General features: G+C 39.9%; 1 protein-coding gene across 8 annotated transcripts in view; it reads right to left on the bottom strand.

Moving 5' to 3' along the window:
- Positions 1 to 26,246, bottom strand: part of AGFG1 (ArfGAP with FG repeats 1) — a 74,683-nt gene extending 48,437 nt beyond the window's left edge. For 7 of the 8 annotated variants that reach the window (XM_059875612.1, XM_059875617.1, XM_059875623.1 and 4 more), the window contains exons 1-2: positions 25,804 to 26,246; positions 3,148 to 3,241 (exon numbers count right to left, since the gene is read on the bottom strand). In XM_059875612.1, the coding sequence (XP_059731595.1) occupies positions 3,148 to 3,241; positions 25,804 to 25,970 (261 nt within the window). In that variant the 5' untranslated portion in view covers positions 25,971 to 26,246. 8 annotated transcript variants of the gene reach the window in all.
- Positions 26,247 to 26,608: the final 362 nt, after the last annotated feature.

Here is a 26,608-nt window from a genome sequence, read left to right as displayed (position 1 = left end):
TGTAATGAAAGCATGTAAAACAGATTTAAGTTCTACATGCAGACTGACTGTAAAAAGGTTTCTCCCACATATAAATGTCTGGAGGAGAATTCAAAGCATGTGGAATACAAGATGATTTAAAAAAAATCAACACCTTGTGAGTCATCCAGCAACCACGGTGCTTGCCTGATGCAAATAATGACAACCAACAAGCCCCGCAGAATGTTAAAACTCTCTCATGGGGGTAGAAGACCCAAGACTTCTGCCAGTTAATATACATTTTGATCTTTTAAGTTCAGACATGAACCCACTCATTCACCAGACATATGACAATACCTTCTTTTAATCCAACATTTACATGACTGAGTACGTTCCTTTTCAGACAATGGAGAGATTTAACACACTGTTCAATACGGCAACATAATTTGAAATAAAAAATAAACATCTGCAGATTTTCTCTATGCATATTATACTTAAGATTTAAGTGTATAAGATAAACTGATAATTAGGCACTTGTACTTGAAGTCTATATAATTTTTTACCAAGCTGTATCAATCTCCCTGCATTTCATAATATCAATCCTCACCTTCTACACACCTCATAAAACTTTTAAGAATGGAAATTCTGCTAATAGTGTAAAGAATTAAATATACCTACTCCAATATTTTGGGTATAAGATGTCTTTAGGGACACAAGAAAGTATGTTTGTCTCCCTTAACAAGTAATTAGGTAGTTGGTAAACTTTCTAGCAGTAAGAACTGTTGGAAATTTCTCTTTGTGCACTGTTTACTCTGCTTGTAGAATCTTTTCCTGTTAGCCTAAGTCCTAGTCACCCTCAAAAGCCAGCAAATATTTTGCCTCCTCTATGAAATCTTCCCAATCCTCTCCTTTCCACATTACTTCTGAAAATTCTTATTCTTATCATTAATTACTAACAGTGTTACAATTATTTGTTATGTATCTATCTCCTACCTAGACCATGAGCTTTAAGTCTATTGTATCCAAGTACTAGCAAAGTCACTGTAACAGTGAGGGCTTTAAATGGACTATTAATTTGCATGACTCTTTTTAGAATTTAAAATTCATAAATCCATTCCAGTCATCTCTATTGCTTGTATTCTGTTTCCACTATTTAATATAAAGAGTTGTCTAAGATTTCCTTCCATGTATTATAAATTTATCTTGATATTACAGTCATAAAAACTATTTCTTCAGAAATCCTATCATATGCAACATGGATGAACCTTGTGAACATTATGCCAAATGAAATAAGCCAGTCACAGAACAGCAAATACTGTATGATTCCCCTTAAGATGAGATACCTAAACAGTCAAATCCACTGCAGCAGAAAATAGAATGGTGGCTGCTATTCACTGGCTACGAAGTTCAGTTATGCAAGAGTAAGTTCCTAACACTTTGCCTATAGCTAACAATACCACATTTTACACTTAAAAATATTTTAAGAGAGTAAATCTCATGTTAAGTGTACTCACCACAATTTCAGGAAAAATGTTTTTAAAAGGGGTCCTTCAATCATAGTATTTTGGGACCAATTTCCACCAAATCTTATCTACTGATAGGTTTGAATATTTTTTTACTTACTTCTCCAATAGATTGTTACTTTTACAGTTCTACTACTATAATTTTATCTACTGTTATTAGATTTTTAACATTAAGAATAGATGATATTCTTTCATTTCTGACTTCATTCTGATGTCCAAAATTTCCAAAATTCTAAGAAAATAACTTAAAATTTGCACTGGTAGGCTAATCTCAAACTTTATACAAACTGTTCAAATTGTCTTTTAATCGAAATACATTTCTACACTTACTGTCATTATACACCTCTGCCTTTTCATCTTGCTTCAGATTTTCCTGTAATATAGAACTTGATTACTAATGATAATTTTTTACTGACAAAATTTGGAAACTTAAAAATGTGTGCTTACTTCTCTAAATCATGTATTAAAACATATTTCATAATCTTTACTACTTTAGAACCAAATACACACATGCATCAAAAGTTGGAAAGCAAGTTTAAGACATAAAAAGAAGCCACGTACAAAATGCTTGCATATATCTTCTGAGGTGAAAAAGAAGACTGAAACTAATAAAATCTGAAGACTTATTTTCTATTATCAAAAACATGCCAAAAAAAAAAAAAAAACGCAACCACTGTAGTACAACTAAAGTACTTCCCTTCTAGGAAGTGATTAAACTGTCTTACTAAATAATGGCAATTACTAATCAATTGGGTTGACTGGTTCATCCATGCCCCAAGATTATAAAACATGCTGGCTTTCTGTTAATTTTACAGTTTTTTGTATTTGTTTTAAATAGCAGACCACCACTCTTAATAATAGCAAAACATGGAACTAAAACAAGAAAGCAAGCAAAGAGAACGGAATTCCTGGAAGCCCATTAAAGCAGAGTAGAAAGAAAAGGCTCCCCTACAAATCTTGTCTCTGTTGGGTTCCTCATGCTGCTAGGCTGCCCGCTCAGAACTACTAATCCCCACCCTATTGAGCACCTACTTAACACTGCTGTGTTGTGTGTTTATTCGCTCAGTTGTGTCCAACTCTGTGTGACCCCATGGACTGTAGCCTGCCAGGCTCCTCTGTCCACAGGGATTCTCCAGGTAAGAACACTGGAGTAGGTTGCCATGCCCTCCTCTAGGGCATCTTCCCAACCCAGGAATTGAACCGGGGTCTCCTGCACTGCTGGTAGATTCTTTACCAGCTGAGCTACCGGGGAAGCAGCTCAAGATTAAGCATCACATATACATCTAAAGTTAAAAATGTAAGAAGGAAGGAGGGGACCATCAAATGAAAGCCAATCATACAACAGCCTAACAAAAGTTTACTACAGTACCACAATGTTAATTCTCTTTCTCCCTCTTTTTGTCATTTAAAGCCATAACTAAGTTACTCCAATACTAGATGTCCTTTAAAAATGCCTTTTACATTCAATACTGACAAAGCTTAAATACAGGTTTTATCTCAGGTTTAGGTAAAGTATTTATGTAGTAGACATTAATTCCAAATACATTGCTAAATGAGTACATTCTGAAACACCTAAATACAGAATACAAAAATACCTTTTTTAGACAGTGAAAATTTCTTATCATTCTAAACAACTCAAGTTTTTTAAAAGGACTAAAACACTTACTTCATTTCCATGTTTTTGAAGGAATTCAATTTCCTGTTGTGTGAATGTTGTCATGGAGATGGATTTCACCCTGTGTGGTGGATTTAACCCTCGCCTAAAAGATAAAAAAAAAATACCATTACAAACTATAGTATTCAAAAATTATGTCAATGAAAAACATTTTAATTAGCACATTTAAACTTAGAACTGTTTTATGCTATAAGCTAAATTAAATATTTTAAACTACACACACAATAGATATATCAAGGTGAATTTGTTCAGACTGACACTAATTTATTTAAAGATAAATTCAACTAATCAGTTAGAAATATACAGTACCTGTAACACATTAGTTTACTGGGAACACAAATACTGCTTTAGTGTAAGTCTGATGGAAGGAGAATAATTTATATGATAGGCTCAATGGTAAAGAAAGTTATTAAATATTTTCATATTTTCTAAGAAAGTGATGATGATATGTCAGGTATGGAAATATACAAATACTCAAATCAAATAGCTACCATCTTTAAGACTGACTTAGGAAACTGAAAACTAATCCAAGGAACCTTGAAGGTATTGATGGATAAGAAAAAGTTCCATCTCTCCATCAATTCAAATAAGGGCTGATAATGAAGAACACCTTCAACCATCTCAGGAGGTCCTAAGTGTTCAAGAAGAAATAAAGGGATATGACGGGCTTCAAGAAATACCTGAATATATATGAATACTCTTAAGGTCCTTCACCACTTTGAAATCTTTTCTGTATATGTGGCCTTAAGAGGACTTTTATATTTTTTCACACACATGAAAAACTAAATAGAGATGCACTCAGAGAGACTAAGAACTACTGTGTTCCATCCAACTACCACACAGTGGCCTACTCGACCCACAAGAATGAGGAGTTAAGTAATCTATGCAAAGTAACAAGTTATCTACGCAGTTTCATCTAATCAGTTTGGAGTCATATCCTCTGACAAAGACTTCATCTGAAATACTGGTCTAGGGCAGATCAATCGTTTTACAGAATTTGCCATACTCATTTTGCAATCAACCATGATAATTAAATGAGAGTTAACAATGATGCAAAGTAACAAACTTTCAAAAATATTCTAAAAACATTTCTGAATAATTAAATATGGTACGTAATGTTCTAGAAATACAAAATATTTTACGTTAACATAATAATTCAGAATTAACAGAAGCTCAATTGTTATACACTGCTGCTTCTTTCTCTCCCTTCTGTCAGACATAGACGGCACATATTTCAGCTCACACTTTGAATTAAATCAAGTTGCACTTTATCTGCTTCACATTTCAAGGTGGAGAAACAACAGTTGGGTTTTGTTGTTTTGCTTTAAGTCTTAAATAAATTATTTTTCTTTCAGCTCTTGGTAAGTCATGAAATATAGAAATGAAGATTGCACAGTAAGAAATTGAAACACAGCCATTTCATCCTAGTAAAACTTTGAGGCTGTATATTATCACCCTGCTTATTTAACGTGTGTGTAGAGTACATCATGAGAAACTCTGGGCTGGAGAAAGCACAAGCTGGAATCAAGACTGCTGGGAGAAATATCAATAACCTCAGATATGCAGATGACACCACCCTTATGGCAGAAAGTAAAGAAGAACTAAAGAGCCTCTTGATGAAAGTGAAAGAGGAGAGTGAAAAAGTTGGCTTAAACTCAACATTCAGAAAACTAATATCATAGCATCTGGTCCCATCACTTCATGGCAAATAGATGGGGAAACAGCTTTGTTCATAGTGATACCTTCTAAGGCCCACTTGACTTCCTACTCCAGGATGTCTGGATCAAGGTGAGTGATCACACCAACATGGTTAACTGGGTCATTAAGATCTTCTTTTTGTATAGCTCTTCTTTGGAGTCTTGCCACCTCTTCTTAAATATCTTCTGCTTCTGTTAGGTCCATACAGTTTCTGTCCTTTATTGTGTCCATCTTCGCATGTGTTTTCCTCTATTTCTTTGCACTGATCACTGAGGAAAGCTTTCCGATCTCTCCTTGCTAGTCTTTGGAACTCTGCTTTCACAACGGTTTATCTTTCCTCTTCTCTGCCTTTAGCTTCTCTTCTTTTCTCAGCTATTTGTAAGGCCTCCTCAGACAACCATTTTGCCTTTTTTGCACTTTGTTTTCTTGCTGCTACTGCTGCTAAGTCGCTTCAGTCGTGTCCGACTCTATGCGACCCCATACACGGCAGCCCACCAGGCTCCTCTGTCCATGGGATTCTCCAGGTAAGAACACTGGAGTGGGTTGCCATTTCCTCCTCCAATGCATGAAAGTGAAAAGTCAAAGTGAAGTCGCTCAGTCGTGTCCGACTCTTAGCGATCCCATGGACTGCAGCCTACCAGGCTCCTCCGTCCATGGGATTTTCCAGGCAAGAGTACTGGAGTGGGGTGCCATTGCCTTCTCCATTCTTGAGGATGGTCTTAATCATCGCCTTCTGTACAATGTCAGGAACCTCAGTTCATAATTCTTCAGGCACTCTACCAGATCTAATCCCTTGAAACTATTTGTCACTTACACTGTAAGGGATTTCATTTAGGTCATACCTGAATGGTCTAGTGGTTTTCCCCACTTTCTCCAATTTAAGTCTGAATCCGGCAATAAGGGGTTCATGACATGAGCCACAGTCAGCTCCCAGTCTTGTTTTTGCTGACTGTATAGAGCTTCTCCATCTTCGGCTACAAAGAATATAATCAACCTGACTTTGGTATTGACCATCTGGTGATGGCCATGGGTAGAGTCATCTCTTGTGTTGTTGGAAAAGGGGTTTGCTATGACCAGTGAGTTCTCGTGGCAAAACTCTGCTAGCCTTTGCCCTGCTTCATTTTGTACTCCAAGGCCAAACTTGCCTGTTATTCCAGGTACCTCTTGACTTCCTACTTTTTGCATTCCAGTCCATATGATGAAAAGGACATCTTTTTTTGGTGTTAGTTCAAGAAGGTCTTATAGGTCATCATAGAACCGTTCAACTTCAGCTTCTTTGGCATTAATGGCTGGGGCACAGACTTGGATTAGTGTGATATTTAATGGAATAGAACAGAAGAGAAACCAAATGAGATCACTGTCATTTTTGAGATTGCATCCAAGTACTACTTTTGTTGATGAGGAGGGCTAGTCCATTTCTTCTAAGGGATTCTTGCCTACAGTAGTATATATAATGGTCATCTGAATTAAACTCATTCATTCCAGTCTATTTTAGTTCACTGATTCCTAAACTGTTGATGTTCACTCTTGTCATCTCCTGTTTGACCACTTCCAATTTTCCTTGATTATGGACCTTGATTCATGAACATTCCAGGTTCCTATGCAATATTGTTCTTTATAGCATCAGACTTTACTTCCATCACCAGTCACATCCACAACTGGGTGTTGTTTTCACTTTGGCTCCATCCCTTCATTCTTTCTGGAGTTATTTCTCCACTCTTTTCCAGTAGCATATGGGGCATCTACCGACCTGGGGAGTTCATCTTTCAGTGTCCTATCTTTTTGCCTTTTCATACTATTCATGGGGTTCTCAAGGCAAGAATACTGAAGTGGTTTGACATTCCCTTCTCCAGTGGACCGTGTTTTGTCAGAACTCTCCACCATGACCCGTGCATCTTGGGTGGCCCTAACAAGGCATGGCTCATAGTTTCACTGAGTCAGACAAGGCTGTGGTCCATGTGATCAGTTTGGTTCAGTTCAGTTCAGTTCAGTTCAGTCAGTCGTGTCCTACTCTTTGCAACCCCATGAATCGCAGCACGCCAGGCCTCCCTGTCCATCACCAACTCCTGGAGTTCACTCAGACTCAGTTCTTCAAAAGGACTTGTGCATGTACTGTTATATTCAGAGTCCCTGATCACGCAGCAGGCCACTGTCGACCCATGCCTCCGTAGGAGACTCATGGACACTCACAAACAAGTCTGGTTCAGTCTCTTCTGGGGACACTGCTGCTCCTTTCTCCTGGCTCCTCAAGTGCACAAGGTTTTGTCTGTGTCCTCCAAGAGTCTGTTTCCCCAGTCCTGTGCAAGTTCTGTCATCAAATCCCACTGGCCTCCAAAGTCAAATTCCCCAAGGGTCCTCAGTCCCTTTGATGAATTCCCAGGTTGGGAAATCTGTTGTGGGTCCCAGAACCTTCTTAACAGTGTGAGAATTTCCTTGGTATAACTGTTCTGCAGTTTGTGGGTTGTCTGCTCGGTGGCTCTGTGGCGGGGCTAATAGCACCTTCCTCCAAGACGGCTTAATGTCACACGCTGCGTGACCCAGGTCTGCTGCAGCCTGAGCCCCAGTCCCTGTGGCAGGCCACTGCTGACCCGTGCCTCCACAGGAGACACTCAAACATTCATGGGCAGGTCTGGTTCAGTCTGTGTAGGGTCTGGGTCCTGGTGTGCACAAGGTTTTGTTTGTGCCCTGCGAACGTCTCTGGTGGGTATGGGGTTTGGTTCTAAATGTGATTTCACCCCTCCTACCATCTTGTTGGGGCTTCTCCTTTGCCCTTTGGATGTGGGGTATCTTTTTTTGGTGCAATCCAACATTCTCCTGTCAACGGTTATTCAGCAGCAAGTTGCAATTTTGGAGTTCTTGCAAGAGAAGATGAGCCCGTGTCCTTCTACTCCACCATCTTGTTAGAATACAGCGGCTTAATATCATCAAAACAAACAACCCAATCAAAAAAGGTAGACTTAAATAGAAATTTCTCCAAAGAGAACACACGGATGACCAAGACATAGATGAATAGATGTTGACACTGCTGATTATTAGAGAAATACAAATCAAAACTACAATGAGATATCACCTCACACCAGTCAAAATGGTTATCATCAAACAAATCCACAAATGACAAATGCTGGAGATGTTGTGGACAGAAAGGAACCCTCCTACACTGTTGGTGGGAATGTAAATTGGTATAGCTACTGTGGAGAACAGTATGGAGGATCCTTAAAAATCTAAATATAGAACTACCATATAACCCTTTAATCCCACTCTTGGGTATCTATCAGGATAGAAAAATATGGTCTGCAAGGATACATGCACCCCAGTGTTCACTGCAGCGCTGTTTACAATAGCCAAGACCTGGAAGCAACCTAAACGCTCATCAACTGAGGAATGGATGAAGATGATGTGGCATACATATATAAGACAACATTTTACTCAGCCACTGAAAAGAATAATGTCATTTGCAGCAACATGGATGGAACTAGAGATTGTCACACTGGGTGAAGTAAGTCAGACAGAGGAAGATCATATGGTATCATGTATACATGGAGTCTATACAGAATCTAAACAGAAATGATACAAATGAACCTATTTACAAAACAGAATTAGACTCACAAATTTAGAGAAAAACCTATGCTGACCAAGGGGAAGGGTGGGTGGGAGGGAGAGTTAGGGAGTGTGGGACTGACAGGTACACACTGCTACATTTAAAGTGGATAACCAACATAGTGCTGCTGTACAGTGCAGGAAGCTCTCCTCAGTATTATGTGACAACCTAAATGGGAAGCTTCTGAACTGTGGTGCTGGAGAAGACTCTTGAGACTCCCTTGGACTGCAGGGAGATCCAACCAGTCCATCCTAAAGGAGATCAGTCCTGGGTGTTCATTGGAAGGACTGATTTTGAAGCTTAAACTCCAGTACTTTGGCCACCTGATGTGAAGAGCTGACTCACTGGAAAAGACCCTGATGCTGGGAAAGACTGAAGGAAGGAGGGGAAGGGGAGGACAGAGGATGAGATGGTTGGATGGCATCACCAACTCGATGGACATGGGCTCCGTGAGTTAGTGATGGACAGGGAGGCCTGGCGTGCTGCAGTTCATGGGTTGCAAAGAGTCGGACATGACTAAGAGACTGAACTGAACTGAAATGGGAAGAGAATTTGAAAAAGAATAGATACATGCATATGTATAACTGAATCACTTGCTGTATACCAGAAACTATCACATTATTAATTTACTTCAATATAAAGTTAAAATAAAGTCAAAAAAATACTTCATTATCAAAGGGGAAATGGTTAAGTGACAGTGTTGTTATTGTTTAGTTGCTAAGTTATAGCTGACTCTCTTTGACACTATGGATTGTAGCCCAACAGGCTCCTCTGTCCATGGGATTTCCCAGGCAAGAATACTAGAGTGGGTTGCCATTTCTTACTCCAGGGGATCTTCCGGACCCAGGGACAGAACTTGCATCTCCTGCATTGGCAGGGGGACTCTTTACTGCTGAGCCACCAGGGAAGTCCTAAGTGGCAATAAAACTGGCCAGTCCTACTGGCCCCCAACCCAGTAAGAATAATGAAAAATGTTTCAAGATAGTGCCAAATGTCCCCTGAGGGTGCAGGGGGTGGAAGTGCAGAGTACTACTCAAGAACCACTACTCTAAATATACTAAATATGTTAATCACCAAGTGAAGAAAGAAGTAGTTTCTTTGGATCACTACTGAGATATAAATTATACCTAGGTTCAATCGTCTACAAAGCATTCCACACATTCACCATTCATATGTTGTTGCTGTTGTTTTAGTCACTGAGTCATGTCCGACTCCTTTGCAACCCCACAGACTGTAGCCTGCCAGGCTCCTCTGTCTATGGAATTTTCCAGGCAAGAATATTGAAATGGGTTGCCATTTCCTTCTTCAGTCACCTCATATATAACAATAATTTCAATTTTCACATAAATTTACTATTTCCAGCATAACAAAAAATAGAAATCCTTAAAAGATTAAGCCAAGTGTCCACACACACACAAAAATATGATATTAAGTACATTTATACAAATTAAGAGGTGAAAAAAAACTTAATAAGACAGAAGGAAATTAATATCCTAAAGTTCCTAGACTGGCATGCACTTTGCATATCTAATCTCATTAATTTCTATTTACAACAGTATGGCAGACATTTTTGAAAAGTTTCCTCTGCTAAAATATGATAACTTTATAGACTACTAAAAAAATAGAAGAAAAACCCTAATTGCCAATATTTCTAGAAAAATCCTAGTTGTTAACACTTCTAATAAATCTCAAAGGACTCCCCCTTTACAAGAGAAAAAAAACAAAGATAAAAAGTAAAAGTGAACTGAAACTAGAAGAGTGGCCTACGTTATACAAAAAATTCAGTATTGCTCAGAAGGCAAATATAACAATAGCTAAGACAATGTGAGAGGTAATCCTGAGCTATCCCTATTAAACCCAAGACTTTGGATGAAGAATTAAGAAGCTTCAGGGTGGCAATATACCTAGATCCCAGCAGTAGAATATGCAAATCCTCTCAAGAAAAATGCATTTATAATTTACAAATTATGCTATGAGGATTTGGAAATATTAAGTTCAATAAAAGATGAGACTACAATAAAAATCATTACATAAGAGCAAATCATTACTGAGCTTGAGACAGTAGAACACAGATGTATGCCCCCTCTTCCAATGACTTTAGTTACTGGATTTATCAAATACAAAATATAAAGTAAACATAGCATATAGGAAATGTTAAATGGTGGAATAAAAATGAACAGGAAATATGAAATTATCAGAATAAACTGGTAAATCTAAAAGTCAGAACTTATAAAAATGAAAATTTATAAATGTGGAAATCAAAAATTTAACAAATTAGTTAAAGGGCAAATTAAACATACCAGAAGAGAGATTTGGGGAATGAGAAAACAGAAGAAATAGCCCAGAAGGCAGCACAGATGCATAAGGAGATAGAAAAGACGAGGATAAAAAAAAGAAAAAAAAAGAGTGGGGGACACTATTACAAGGTGTAATCAGTATTCTTGCTTTTGCAAGAAAGAATTCAAAGAATGAAGGACAAGCAATATTAAAGAGCTAATAATAGCTGAGATTTTTACAATCCAATGAAAGTCATGCATCTACAAATATAGGAAGCACAGCTTATGAAAATCAGCACAAATAAAATTTATACTTAGAAACATTTGGGTAAAACTTCAAAGATAAATAGAACATCTTAAAATCCATCAGAAAGAAAAGAAAGGAAGTGAAATCTAACTGAAAAGACTTCTTCTCACTGAAAACCAGAAAACAGTGCAATATTGTCTTTAGGAAGTTTTTAAAAAACTAAAAATTAACAGTTGTGAATCCAGCAAAAATATCTTTGAAGTGTAAGACAAAATAACAATTTCAGATTAAAAACTCAAGTTTAGCCCCAGGAGATCTTCACTAAAGAAACATATAGTTGGCCTTCTGTGTCCCTGGGTTCTACATCCAGGTACTCAACCAACTGCAGATCAAAAACAATTCCACGAAGCTCAAAAAAGCAAAATTGGAATTTGCAATGTGCCCAGCAACTATTTGGGTGGTGCTAGTGGTAAAGAATCTGCCTCCCAATACAGGAGACGTAAGAGACGTAGGTTTGATCCCTGAGTCAGGAAGATCCCCTGGAAGAGGACATGGCAGCCCACCCTAGTATTCTTTCCTGGAGAATCCCACAGACAGAGGAATCTGGTGGGCTACAGTCCATAGGGTCACAACTGGGCATGCACACACCATTCCATGTTCTGCTTGTGGTGGTAGTTACATGCATCTATACAGATGTTAAGACTCCCAGAACTACACAACAAAAAAGTTGCTTTTAATGTACGCCAACTTAAGAGTCCATGTTACTATCTACAGTAACCACAATTTTCACACAAACTAAAATTTTTCATTGGCAGACCACCTTTCCTTCTCCATCTACCAAATCTGATTATTTATTTAAATGAATGAAATCCTCAAGTAACCAAAACTGAATTATTCATTTATCTAGTTATTTTCAGGATACACTCCTGAAAGCTGGTGCCATTTCCCCGTTTTTTGCTAAGCCAAGTCTAGCTATCATGTGAATCCAGTGTTTATAAAACACTTTACTGTAATGACATTAGTCATAACTATTGGATCAAAGCGTTACACAAATAAACCACATCATTTTTACAGTGCCAATACTGAAGTACCACCCATTCTGGATCCTAAAATACACATTTTAAGTCTCCAGTTTAGTGCAAAAAAAAAAAAAATTAATAGTGACTATTTAATAACAGCAGTATTGATGTTTTGAAAGCATGTTTGCCACTTAACTGGCTTCAAGAAGTTTCAAAGTCATCTACTGGTAGAGCCCAATATGTTTTTGCAGCATAATTAAGTCATATGCAGATCCCCAGGAGTTTCAGTTTTAAGGACCACCACCCAGGTATGACTGCAACCAGATGGTGTGACTCATTCCATATGTCCACCAGTATGTTACTCTTAACTATGCCTCAAACAATCTTGCAAATAGCCATTTGTTCAACTCAAAAAACAATGTGTGCTGGATGAATAAGTAAGAAAGCTCATTTAGCTAGTTTTATTCACTGCTTTTCTCCTGCTGGAGGAAAAGCTGGTTCAAATATTTCATTAGGCTGTGGAAATTTAAGTGGTTTGCTAACGTTGGCATTAAGTTAAGAACGCCAATTTGACATTTAAATCTATCCCAATCTTACGGAATAAAAATATTGTATATAAATGTTCTGTATTATATAAATTATACATTTAAAATCTACAACAAATAGAAGATGCCTTTAACAAGTTACCAAAAATCTATAGATTTTTAATACCAAGATCTGTATATATTAGATAGTCCAGATATTAGTTTATCCAGAACTCAACTTTAAAATACACACACACACACCCCCCCATGGTGCAAACCATAATTTCTATTTGGAGTTTTTATTTTTAAAAGCCAGCAACACTACACTGAAAGGTCCTTGTAACATTTAGGGCAAGAACCTAAAAAAATAATACTCGGGTAACAATTTAAACCTAACTAATGCATTCCTGTTAACAGTGGACAAAACCCAAGAATGTCTTTACTACCTCTCTAAACCCTACTGAAAAGATAGCAAAGGAATAAAAAGTCATTCTTCCACAAAGAGAGGAATAGAGAACAAGGAGGGAACCCAAAGGCATACAGAAAATACAATACCAGCAGTAACCAACTATGCAGAGTAAAGAAAGCTAAAACGAAGCTCCTGTAGAGGTGGGAGAAGCCAACTAGAAGATGACTCCCACCACAGAATCCCTAAGAGTCACAAAAGCAATCAAGCCACAAGTTGGGGGATTTATGCAGGCTCAAAATTAGATTTCCAATTTCCCTACTTCCAAAAGACTGCTCCCCAGTGGCTCAGCTGATAAGAATCTGCCTGCAATGCAGGAGATCCAGGTTTGATCCCTGGGTCAGGAAGATCCCCTGGAGAAGGGAATGGCAACCCACTCCAGGATTCTTGCCTGAAGAATCCTATGGACAGAGGAGCCTGGCAAGCTACAGTTTATAAGATTTCAAAGAGTCAGACACGACTGAAGCAACTGAGCACACACACATACCAAATGCTAGGTAGGAAAATTTAATCTGCAGTGGTGGTGGTTGTAGTTCAGTCGCCAAATCGTGTCTGACTCTTTGCGACCCCGTAGTCTGCAGCACACCAGGTTCCTCCATCCTCCCCTATCTCTCAGAGTTTGCTCAAATTTCATGCCCATTGAGTCAGTTATGCTTTCTAACTGCTTATTTAATCTGGAGAGCCTATACCTAATACACTGTGGCACAGCTGAGGACTGCTACTGGGTATTATGCCAAAACCTGGAGACTTATCTGAGACTACACACTGAACAACAATAGATTCTATGTCCCCAGTCCCCTCCCTCAACCTGGCACTCAGAATGACAGTCAGACTTTTTTTATTCACCAAAAAGACTGGAGAAAAAAAATCTATGAACTAGAAAAAAAGCATGGATAGAAAGATCATATATACTCCCAAAGAGGGAGTGGAAAATGGGGCACAGAGAATGACTAGTAAGAATAGCATCAAACTTCTCAACAGCAATACTGAAGGTTTAAAGACAATGAAGCAATGTCTTAAAAACTGCAAGGGTTTTTTCACCTTGTGAATATAGACAAAGTATTAATTTTAACATGAGGGCAGAATAAGACATTTTCAGCAATGCAGATATCAAAAATGATCTCCCATTAACCTTTAATCAAGAGGCTAATGGAAATGTGGGGATCCTGGAAAAAGAGGTTTCAACACAGGTTAGGCATGATGGGAATTTCCAGAACTAAGGTAGAAGAAGAAAGTCCAAAGACAACAGCTGCACAGCAGGCCTGCTGCTGCTGCTAAGTCGCTTCAGTTGTGTCTGACTCTGTGCGACCCCATAGACGGCAGCCCACGAGGCTCCCCCATCCCTGGGATTCCCCAGGCAAGAACACTGGAGTGGGTTGCCATTTCCTTCTCCAATGCATGAAAGTGAAAAGTGAAAGTGAAGTTGCTCTAGAGCACATTATTTCCAGATCAAAATGACAGAAGCACCCAGCATCTGACACACCTGATCATACTATAAAAAAGGTACATATCGCAGCCAGAGATAATTTTATGTGAGGAAATATTAATGAAATCCACATGGAAAACAAAGCAAATGAAGAAACCTAGACAATTATAAACTTCAGAGAGAAAAGTCTATATAAGAAAGAAAATGTAGTACTAACATATTATAGGACTTAGCTGAGACAGTATGTAGGAGAAGCCAATGGCACCCCACTCCAGTACTCTTATCTGGAAAATCCCATGGACGGAGGAGCCAGGTGGGCTGCAGTCCATGGGGTCTCGAAGGTCGGACACGACTGAGCGACTTCCCTTTCACTTTTCACTTTCCTGCATTGGAGAAGGAAATGGCAACCCACTCCAGTGTTCTTGCCTGGAGAAACCCAGCGATGGCGGAGCCTGGTGGGCTGCCATCTATGGGGTCACACAGAGTCGGACACGACTGAAGTGACTTAGCAGCAGCAGCAGAGACAGTATGTACATAACAGTAACATACTGTAGGACTTAGCTGAGACAGTATATACATAATAGTAACAAACTGTATGATTTAGTTGAGACAGTATGCACATAATGCAATAAGGTAAATACTTAATAGTGATTTAACCAAAACTGTGATAGTCTATTGAAGTAGATGCAGAGTACACATGCAAAGTGAGAGGAGTGTTAAGAGGGCCAAAGCCTTATCTTCACTCTTCCAGAGCAGAGAAGCCAAAGTTGAAAAAAAAGCTATAAGCCTGTTAGTTAGAAATACAAAGGCAAAAAGAGAAGGGAACAGACTGTCCATGATAAACAGAAATGGGGAAAGGGAAGAAGTGACTGCTGTTGCTCATTATAAGCCTTTTTAAACTATGTGCAAGTATTTTTTAAATTAAAATTAAATTAAAAAGTAAACAGAAAATATGGAAAATAAATGGTTCTTTCCCTTCAAAATGAAATTTGACATATAAACACACTGTATTCTTTAACTGAAGAAAAACCATTTCTAGAAAATATGAGGAATTTTTTTAAATTTCAAATTTCTCGTATTTCAAAAATATCAAGACTCTACTAGACATCAGCAATTTCTTTATAGAAGTACCTCTGAACACAAATGCTCCAAGTCAGAGCCAACAAGATTCATTAAGAGATAAAAGCTTGAAGAGAGAAATGAGGAAGTTTTCCCATCTTCCCACATTATTAGTTCTGCTGACTTTCTTACTTTCCCCATCAAAGATCTTGCAAAATTTAACACAAAAATGGGGCAAGAATAAAAATTTTTGGAATCTGACACTACAAGAAAAATCCCTCTTCTTTTCCTAAACATGTATGTTTCACTATGACTTCCATACCTGGTCTTCTATCTCCCTCTACAGAACCTAGACAGCATATTAAAAAGCAGAGACATTACTTTGGCAACAAAGGTCTGTCTAGTCAAGGCTATGGTTTCCCCAGTGGTAACGTATGGATGTGACAGTTGGACTGTAAAGAAAGCTGAGCGCTGAAGAATTGATGCTTTTGAACTGTGGTGTTGGAGAAGATTCTTGAGAGTCCCTTGGACTGCAAGGAGATCCAACCAGTCCATTCTAAAGGAGATCAGTCCTGGGTGTTCTTTGGAAGGACTGATGTTGAAGCTGAAACTCCAATACTTTGGCCACCTGATGTGAAGAGCTGACTCATTTAAAAAGCTCCTGACGCTGGGAAACATTGAGAGCAGGAGGAGAAGGGGACGACAGAGGGTGAGAATGGTTGGATGGCATCACTGACTCAACAGACATGAGTTTGAGTAAACTCCAGGAGTTGGTCATGGACAGGGAGGCCTGGTGTGCTGCGGTTCATGGGGTCGCAGACAGTCAGATATGATTGAGTGACTGAACTGAACTACAGAATAAAACCTATTACCTTTTCTGCACAAAAAGTGAAAGTGGCTCAGCCCTGTCCAGCTCTTTGCAACCCCATGGACTATTCAGTCCATGGAATTCTCCAAGTTAGAATACTGGAGTAGGCAGCTTTTCCCTTCTCCAGGGGATCTTTCCAACCCAGGGATAGAACCCAGGTGTCTGGAATTGCAGGAGGATTCTTTATCAGCTGAGTCACAACAGAAGCCCAAGAATATTGGAGTGGGTAGCCTATCCTTTCTCCAGCGGATATTCCCAACCCAGGAATCAAACCAGGATCTCCTGCATTGCAGGCAGATTCTTTACCACCTGAGATATCAGGGAAGCTCTTCTGCATAAAGGCCTTAAATTACTCAAAGATAGTGACCACATGTACAGCTCCGTAACCCCACTCCCTAGTTTCTTCTTTTTTAAGCTAATATACTTCTGGTCCCTGGAGCTATTCCGCTCATTCAGAATTTCAAACCTCCTTATCATCCTAACCAATTTTCTTACACCACGCTCCAGTTTGTTAATTCATCTCTTAAGCTAAGTAACTAGAATAAAAGCAAAGAGTAATTACGACTTCCTTCCCTGTAAAAGACAGTTATGATACCAATCAAAAGGAGACCATGTCTTACGCAGGAGTCTTTGGAAAAACACATTCTAACTTAAAAACAAAACAAAACAAAAAAAATTCATTCCCCATATATAGAACAATTCAAATAAGGTTCCCACCCCTCCTCTACTCTAAGTTAATAAATTTCATTCTAATCATGTCCAAGCAGGTGTTTTTAGGGTAACAGCTCTCATGAGTGAGGCTGAAAAGGATGTCTGGAGGAACCTATTAAACAAAGTACCCAAAGTTATGAACCATTTATCTTTTTTATATACATTAGAGGAATCCAAGGTGTATCAATCCTAGACAACGACTGATTTGATCAGGTGGACTGGGAAATGCATAACTGAGTGGGGGAAAAAACAAGCTAATGGCACCTAGTACTGAATATCTCCACAGAAGCTTCTTAAGAATGTAAGCATTATACATGTTGTACAGAAAAGACAGAAAATTATCACTTTGGGTATTTGCTTATTTTCCAAAGACTGTACTGAAACTAGACACAGAAGTTTCTAAAGAGGCAAAATATTTAAATTGAGGTCCAGAGGTCAGCAAGTTCCTTAAAAGAATGTTTTAATTCTTTTTATTTGTAAAACAACTCACTAATATTTAAAATTTTAATATAAATTTAATTAGATAAATGATACAACCACTGATTAAAGGTCAAAGTGCTTACAAGCACACTGATCCAAATTCACAGACAAATGAAAGAAGAACACAGACAAACAATATAAAAATGCGTGGTAGCAAGTTAAGGTCAAATGATGTCACCATCCCTTGGGTTCCAAAGGACACCAAGACAGGAGGTGCTCACAACAGTTAAGAAGAGTCTCTCTCGATCAGTTTGCTGAATAATCCACGTTTATCTTTCCTGCTAAAAAACCTATAGCAAACGCCTATTCCACAATGAACATTCATGCTAGAAGGTCCTATCTCTTGCTCCTTTCAACTGAGTTTTATGCTTATCTAGAGTCGTTTCATATACTACTAAATCATATTTACTTAGTATAGTATTTGGCAGGTTTTTGTTGTTGTTCAGTTGCTAAGTCATCTCCAACTCTGAGAACCCATGGACCTTCTGTCCAGGCTCTTCTGCCAGGCTCCTGTGCACTGATTTCTCAGGCAAGAATATATGGAGTGGGTTGCCATTTCCTTCTCCAGATCTTCCCACCCAGATAAAGAATCTGAATCTCCTGCATTGGCAGGTGGTTGGTCCAACAGGGAAGCTCTATTTGATAGATATATAGTTTAACTAAACATTATATAAAACAATCACTTGAGTAAGAACTGTTTCCACGAAAATGAAGTATTTTAAAAACTCCACCAAATAGTCACTATGAAAAGCTGTTACTCAACTGTAGACAAGAAATGTAAAACATCTAAACTGAAAAGAGATCTAGAACAATTCAGCACTCAAACCGCTTTAAAAGTAGCTTAAAATTATAAAAATCTTTTATAACACAAAGTGAGTCTAAATTGTATCAAGGGGACGAAAATCTCATCAGCGGAACCATATTCAAAGAAAAGTCCTAGGTGTTACATAACGCTCTGGCAAATTAACAATTATATGCTAAAATTCAAAAACCTAAATTTTATCTGTGTGTATGTTTTTTAATGACTGTCTTTTTTGATAAACCTAATGACTATCACTGTTTTTTTTCACTGCCTTTTTGGATAAATCTAACCACTATCAATCCTGAACACATGGTATGAGGGGTTTTAATTACAGTTCAAACACAAAAAATAGCAAAGTAATTAATTCCGGACAGGACTGATGTGCCAAATTCAAAAGAATCAATATCAGAACCAATCGCACCATAACCCATCACACTCACAACACATGACATTAGTTTTTGAAGAAATTCAAAGAGCAGACATTTGAAGCTGGCTAAAACTACAATTTAAAGAAAAGCATGACATAACTATAAAACACAAAAATACACAATACATTAATAAACTGCCTGTCCTGCCCTTTAATATCCAATGAAGTAAAATCCACCATTTAAATCCCCCAAATAAGAATTCACAACAATTTACAATAAGCATTAGAGTGTAAGCTAACTTTACAATTTAAAGTTGTTAAGGATTACACTACTTTTCTTTATGACGGTTACTAGAATAACGCCTGACACAAGACTACTTAGTAATTGTAGCTTGTAATTATTATCTTATTTTTCATTTAAATATTTTAATTTTTGTATCCCCTGGATACATGTACTAGTGCCTGGACTTAATGAATATTTACTTAAAAAAAACCTCTGCCCTTCACAATTGAAAAAGTTATCAAAATAGCTTTCCCACTTAAACTGAAATTGTACTACACTGTCAAAATATTTTCACTGAATGTACCCATGCTGCCGCTGCTGCTAAGTCACTTCAGTCATGTCCGACTCTGTGCAACCCCACAGACGGCAGCCCACCAGGCTCCGCCGTCCCTGGGATTCCCCAGGCAAGAACACTGGAGTGGGTTGCCATTTCCTTCTCCAATGCAGGAAAGTGAAAAGTGAAAGGGAAGTCACTCAGTGGTGTCCGACTCTTAGTGACCCCATGGACTGCAGCCCACCAGGCTCCTCGGTCCATGGGATTTTTCAGGCAAGAGTACTGCTAGTGTACCAAAAAAAGTGAAAAGGGAATCAAAGATGTAAACTGCCACTTGTGACATCCATGAGGTTCTGAATATTATACACAGAGGTCCAAAAGGGTATTTGATTCAATCTACTCAAATGCTAGTGAATATATAAAAACAAATGCCTCTTTTCAATTGCCCAACTTTAATTTTAAAGTAAAAATTCTTATTAATAAAGATTCATCATAAGACTCAAAATGCACACAAAACTGAGTGTAGGTTACTATCTGTTTACATTTATCTACCTGTGAAATCCAAGTTTAAATGCACTGTCTACATAAAAGGGCTGGTATTAAGCAGCTGGACTAGATGTTTCTCAAATGTTATTTTTTATTTTTATCTAAACTCTCTCTGCAAACTAAATGAATCATTTTTTAAGTATAGAACAATTCTTATATTATTTACCAATTAATTAATGCTAACAATCTCCACAAAATAAATAATTTGGTCTAAACCTAGTCTTTTCATCAACTATAAGTTCGTTAACATGAAGGCGATATTTTATGCTGGCTATAATGGAATGCCATTTATAAGTCTGAATAGTTCCATAGATAGAAGCAGCAAGAATGACAAGTCAATCTGTTAGAACACCCCCTTTCTACCTCAGTGACAGTTTAATATACCTAAATCTGAAGTCTATTTTAAAGTTTCACAATCTTAATTCATTTACATATTTTAAATAAGCATCATACAAGCACAGAGTGCAATCATCTGAAAAAAAAAAAACAGGAAATAAAAGATCAGCTCTGAGTCTAGTAATATTAACAAGATACTTGTTCAATTTACTTAACAAAGATACTGCTAAATAATAAAAAGGCATTTGACTATCTTAAAATTCATAATAGCAGATCAGATCAGATCAGTCACTCAGTCGTGTCTGACTCTGCGACCCCATGAATCGCAGCACGCCAGGCCTCCCTGTCCATCACCAACTCCCAGAGTTCACTCAGACTCGTCCATCGAGTCAGTGATGCCATCCAACCATCTCATCCTCTGTCGTCCCCTTCTCCTCCTGCCCCCCATCCCTCCCAGCAGCAGAGTCTTTTCCAATGAGTCAACTCTGCGCATGAGGTGGCCAAAGTACTGGAGTTTCAGCTTTAGCATCAGTCCTTCCAAAGAAATCCCAGGGCTGATCTCCTTTAGAATGGACTGGCTGGATCTCCTTGCAGTCCAAGGGACTCTCAAGAGTCTTCTCCAACACCACAGTTCAAAAGCATCAATTCTTCAGCGCTCAGTCTTCTTCACAGTCCAACTCTCACATCCATACATGACCACAGGAAAAACCGTAGTCAGTCAGTTTTCATTCCAATCCCAAAGAAAGGCAATGCCAAAGAATGCTCAAACTACCACACAGTTGCACTCATCTCACACGCTAGTAAAGTAATGCTCAAAATTCTCCAAGACAGGCTTCAGCAATACGTGAACTGTGAACTTCCTGATATTCAAGCTGGTTTTAGAAAAGGCAGAGGAACCAGAGATCAAATTGCCAACATCCGCTGGATCATGGAAAAAGCAAGAGTTCCAGAAAAACATCTATTTCTGCTTTATTGCCTATGCCAAAGCCTTTGACTGTGTGGATCACAATAAACTGTGGAAAATTCTGAAAGAGATGGGAATACCAGACCACCTGATCTGCCTCTTGAGAAATTTGTATGCAGGTCAGGAAGCAACAGTTAGAACTGGACATGGAACAACAGACTGGTTCCAAATAGGAAAAGGAGTTTGTCAAGGCTGTATATTGTCACCCTGTTTATTTAACTTATAATAGCAGATACGATTTATTATGTATCAGCATTTTCTAGGCACATCAAGGTTTCTGAAAGGCAGCTAACATGCCTCAATTCATGTATGTATATTCCCTGCTTAGCCCCATGCTCAAAAATAATATATGCTCAATTAATATTCAATGAAGTGTACCATTTAATCCTTTGAACAAACTTAAGGCATATTTTATCATCCTCTTCTCACAAATAAAGAAGCTGAGGGGATGGATCCAGGCCAACCCACACACAGTGGTCTTGCTCAATACTTTACCTTTCCTTAATACTTTGCCCTAAGTCACAAAGCTGGGCTTTCCTGATAGCTCAGTTGGTAAAGAATCCACCTGCAATGCAGGAGACCCCAGTTCAATTCTTGGGTCAGAAAGACACGCTGGAGAAGGGATAGGCTATCCACTTCAGTATTCTTGGGCTTCCCTTGTGGCTCAGCTGGTAAAGAATCCACCTGCAATGCAGGACACCTGGGTTCAATCCCTGGGTTGGGAAGATCCCCTGGAGAAGGGCAAGGCTACCCACTCCAGTATTCTGACCTGGAGAATTGCATGGACTGTATAGTCACTCCATGGGGTTGCAAAGAGTTGGACACAACTGAGCAACTTTCACTTTCAAGTCACAAAGCTAGTGGTAGAGTTAAAATCTGACTTCATAATAAATATTCTTTCAATTACAGCATGTCATCTAAATATCAAAGACATAATTATCATTAAACTCAATAGCTATTATTCTTTAAGTACTTTCCTATATTATTGCTTTTCAAAGAAAAAATCCTCAGGAATTATTGTTCTTCCAGAATTTCTGAGTAGACATTTCATCTGGGATCCAGTCTTTCCTCCACAAGGATCCCACATTTCTGATTTGGGAATTCTATTTGGGATCTTTGTTATTCCAATAGTATCATCGTACAATGTACCCAATGAGGGTACTGGTTCTATGCAATCATATGACCTAACCCAATCCAGAATGAATTGCAGAATTTCTGGAAGAGTTGTAACAGTAATATAAATTAAGGCAGCTGGGAGCAGCCGTCTTTGAATGAGGGAAATCTAGGCAACATCATTAAATCAGAGCATAAAGTTTCATTTTAAGACAAACAATACATTCCCCTCATATTCTTAAACCAACTTCAGTCACACTGAGTTAAATCTAAAGAATCCAAATCGATAAATTTTTTTATAAGGGTGCTTCTCATTTTATCATCTTTCATACATTGTTCCCTACTCATGGAATGTCCTGTCCCCTTCGTTAATAATGCTTCTCACCTACTGGGCAGCTATTATTAATATATATCCCAAGAGTCATGTGAGATGTCAGACATACAATATCTCTAATATTGAAAACTAACCTACATCCAAAATGCATAAGGTAAACCTCATCCTTGCCTTTCAAATGTGAGAAAATTCACACTCATAGAGGCTGAATGACATTCTCAATACTACACAGCTAATAAGTGGAGCCAGGATTCAAAACCAACTTTATCCAGTTCATAAGCATTAGTATTTGTTCTTTCACTACATGAAGCCACTGCCATGTGGCTCTTATCTTTAAAGGTCTTTGCTCAGCCATTAAGTCTTCTGTGAAGCTTTCCCTATTCATTTACATATTTCGTGGATAGCTCATTCAAAGAAATGAAATTACAATATATTGTAACTGTTTCCATACTGAGAATGTAAGCACCTGAAATACAGTGGGATCCCAACAGGACCAGTGCCTCCCATAGTACACGAAACAGGCCAAGCAATAAATATTTGTAGACTTACAACTAAATAGATACAGAGTCCTATCTGTTACACATTAAATTCCATTAAAGTGAACAACTGGCATGTATGAGATAGCCTCTCATATATAATGTTTCTGAAATGCAAACACTCTAGGAAGAAACTTGTAAATAATTCTTCATATTACACATTTGTGGCAATAAATTCATACTTATAAACAGATACACAGAAAAGTCAGAAATTCAGAAGAGTAAATATATACATTGCTGTTGTTCAGTCCCTAAGTCACGTCTGACTCTGTGATCCTGTGGACTGCAGCACACCAGGCTTCCCTGTCCTTCACTCTCTCCTAGAGTTTGCTCAAACTCATGTCCATTGAGTCGATGACACCATCCAACCTCACATTCTCTGTTGCCCCCCTTCTCCTGCGGCCCTCAATCTTTCCCAGCATCAGGGTCTTTTCCAATGAGTTGGCTCTTCGCATCAGGTGGCCAAACTTATTAGGGCTTCAGCAACAGTCCTTCCAATAAATATTCAGGGTTGATATCCTTTAGGATGGACTAGTTTGATCTCCGTGCTGTCCAAGGGGTTCTCAAGAGTCTTCTCCAGCACCACAATTTGAAAGCATCAAGTCTTCATCAATGCTTCATAAAGCATCAATTCTTTATGGTCCAACTCTCACATGCCTTAAATGACTACTGGGAAAACCACAGCTTTGACTATACGGACCTTGGTCTGCAAAGAGATGTCTCTGCTTTTTTATACGCCGTCTAGGTTTGTCACAGCTTTTCCTCCAAGGAGCAAGCATCTTTTAATTTTATGGCTGCAGTCACTGTCCGCAGTGATTTTGGAGTCCAAGAAAATAAAACCTGCCACTGTTTCCTGTTTTTCCCAATTTATTTGCCATGAAGTGATGAGACTGGACATTTTTTCAAATCAAATACTTTAAATGTATTAAAGGACCTTGTGTTAAGTAAAAACACAGCCTACTTACTATGCAAAAAGTCAAGTACTACCCTCAAAACAAACTGGACTACAGCCTTCATTGTTTTAAAACCAAAGTTGCCCACAGTTTTTATTTGTAAATGTAAAGAATGAACCAGACTATCTCCTAAGCACTACCCAGCTCTAGGATTCTGTTGTAATTCAACAACATCACTAATTATCAACTTCTCAGAGTGCTTTCTTGATCCTACAATCTAAAAGTGACTTCTCAGAGAAGGTCTCTCCTCCTATCTTACTATTTCAGTGCACTCTTGCCCCTGACATTTTTCTCACTTGATTACTTACTATGTTACCATCTCCCCAACACGAATGTAAGCACCAAGAGAACAAAAGACCTTGCTCTATTCATCAGCATTCCCCAAGGCTTTACAGAGAACCTAGTAGGCACCCAATAAATATGTTAAAGAAATAATCATCATGGGAGACATCTTTGCCCAACTTAGGAAGATGAAAAATCGTACATAACTGGGCATGCCTTACATTTTCCAAAAAAAAAAAAAAAAATCAAGTTTTCTCACATATTATACACTTCGCCTCAAGATTAATCTTACAAAGTTTCTGGAGGGGAAGGGGGAGACCAAATAATTGATTTCAAAGAATGGAACGAGAGAAAGAATTTGAGTAGATGTTTGATATAACAAAGGTTTTAAGACCATTTAGTAATCACCTCTTCGTTGGTAACTTACTACAAGATAATTTAGTGTATAAAAACAACTTAGTTCCAGAATCAACTATAAACTCTCAAAAAAAAAAAAAAAAAAAGAAAAGAAAAACCTTCTATCTCAGCAACAAACATCTTAATAGAAAAAAAACAGCTTAATGAAGAAAAGAGGAACAAATGCAAACCATTCCAGTAATTCAAGACGGCAGTCTCCCTTTTCCTGAAACAATACTGTCCTCCATCTCTTCTCGTTTCTGTGTACACGACAGGACACTTGGGTATTGATGGGGAAATCTTACAGATAACACCACCACCATATGGACAATGACACAGCTCCTAGTCAGTCCCTTACTTCCATTTAAAACTTTACCCCAACTCTTCAAGGCTCTCTTTGGGTCATAAAGCTGAAGTCCCACAATCTCACGCCTGCTTTCTCTGGCTCCTTCTCCCGCAATTAAACGCGGACCCTCTCCCCTCCCCTCAACTTTTCCCTTGGGATTCCCATCTCTGCCATCAAAACATTTTAACCCCGCTACTATTTCTAAGTGCTGGCTTTCTCAGTGTCCTAGGAACTCTGGATCCAAGAGAAAAAAAAAACAAACATGCTAAGCGTCCCTGCTCTCTCTCCCACCCCAGCCTTACCCACCACCCCTCTACCGGGGACCCAGCAGGTGCCTCGCTAGGGACCGCCGCGCCCCGGCCGAGAGGCGGGGCACACAAAGGACCCGCGAGGCCCTCCCAGCCTCCTCCCGTCCTCCCATTGCAGCTCCATCGGGTCTGCGCTCCCGGACTAGCGGAGGCCCGAGGGAGGCGGGCAGGCGCCGGCTCCGCGGGGACCAGAGATGCTCACCCCGGGCGCCCTCTCCCGACCCCGACCCCGCCCACACCCCAGCCACTAAGGCTACCCACCCCCGCGCCGGGCCTGGACCCTCGCCCGGCGAAAACCGAAAGCGCATCCCCGGCCTCGCGGGCCCAGAGCATCCCGGCCCATGGTCCCGAGCCGCGTGAGGCCCCCCGCGCGCGGCCAACCGCTCCCCACGCCCGAGGAAGGGCCGGCCGCCCGCCCGGCCGCCCCGCACTCACAGACTGCCGGAGCAGGAGGTACAGACGAAGGAGCCGACCGTCATGTTCACGTAGGTGGGGCCGCGCTGGTCGCAGTCGAAGCACTTTCGGTTGTGCGGGAGGCCGGTCATGTCCCGCAGCATCTTCAAGTGCTTCTCCTCCTGCTTCCGCTTCGCGCTGGCCGCCATGGCCGCGGCGCCGAGCGAGGAGGCCGGCAGGGCCGGGAGCCGGGCGGCGCTGCGCCGGGGACCCTGCGGTCCCACCGGCCGCCCTGGCCGCGGCCGCCGCCCTCCGTCAGCGCGCGCCGCCTGCGCCGGACCCGGGCCGCTGCGGCTCGACTCGACCGGGCTGAGCGCGAGGCGGACACGCTGCGGAGCGAGGGCTGACGGGCCACGCGAACCGGCCCGACGGTCGTGGGACAACCGCCGCCGCCGCCTTCCCGACTTCTCCTGAGGGGAAAAGACGAGGAAGCGGGGACGGCAAGAAGAGGCCCGCCCCGGGCGGCCGGAGGCCAAGTGTCGGCTCGCGCCCTCTGCTGGCCGGGAGGAGTTACTGCGGCCGCACTTGCAGGCAAAGCGCATTAGTTGGGTTGCCTTCCTCCCCCTGCCTGAAGGGGTTCAAGGGCTGCCCAATGCTTTGGGGATAATTCAGAGTTCATCACCCTGTGTCCTAAACAGCTCTCCATCCGTCTAGCCCAGGTTGCCTCTCTCACTTCATCCTAATCTACTCAGCCACATGGGATTTCCATTTGGATCCAGAACACAGTAAGCTCCCTCTTGAGTCAGGAACCCTTGCCGGGGCTGTACACTCTATAGCAGGGTTTCTC

This window comes from Bos taurus, chromosome 2, assembly GCF_002263795.3.
Source record: "Bos taurus isolate L1 Dominette 01449 registration number 42190680 breed Hereford chromosome 2, ARS-UCD2.0, whole genome shotgun sequence".
In the NCBI taxonomy this organism is placed as follows: domain Eukaryota; kingdom Metazoa; phylum Chordata; class Mammalia; order Artiodactyla; family Bovidae; genus Bos; species Bos taurus.
The sequence above is the reverse complement of the archived record's forward strand: the minus strand, read 5'-3'. Positions and strand labels throughout refer to the sequence as shown.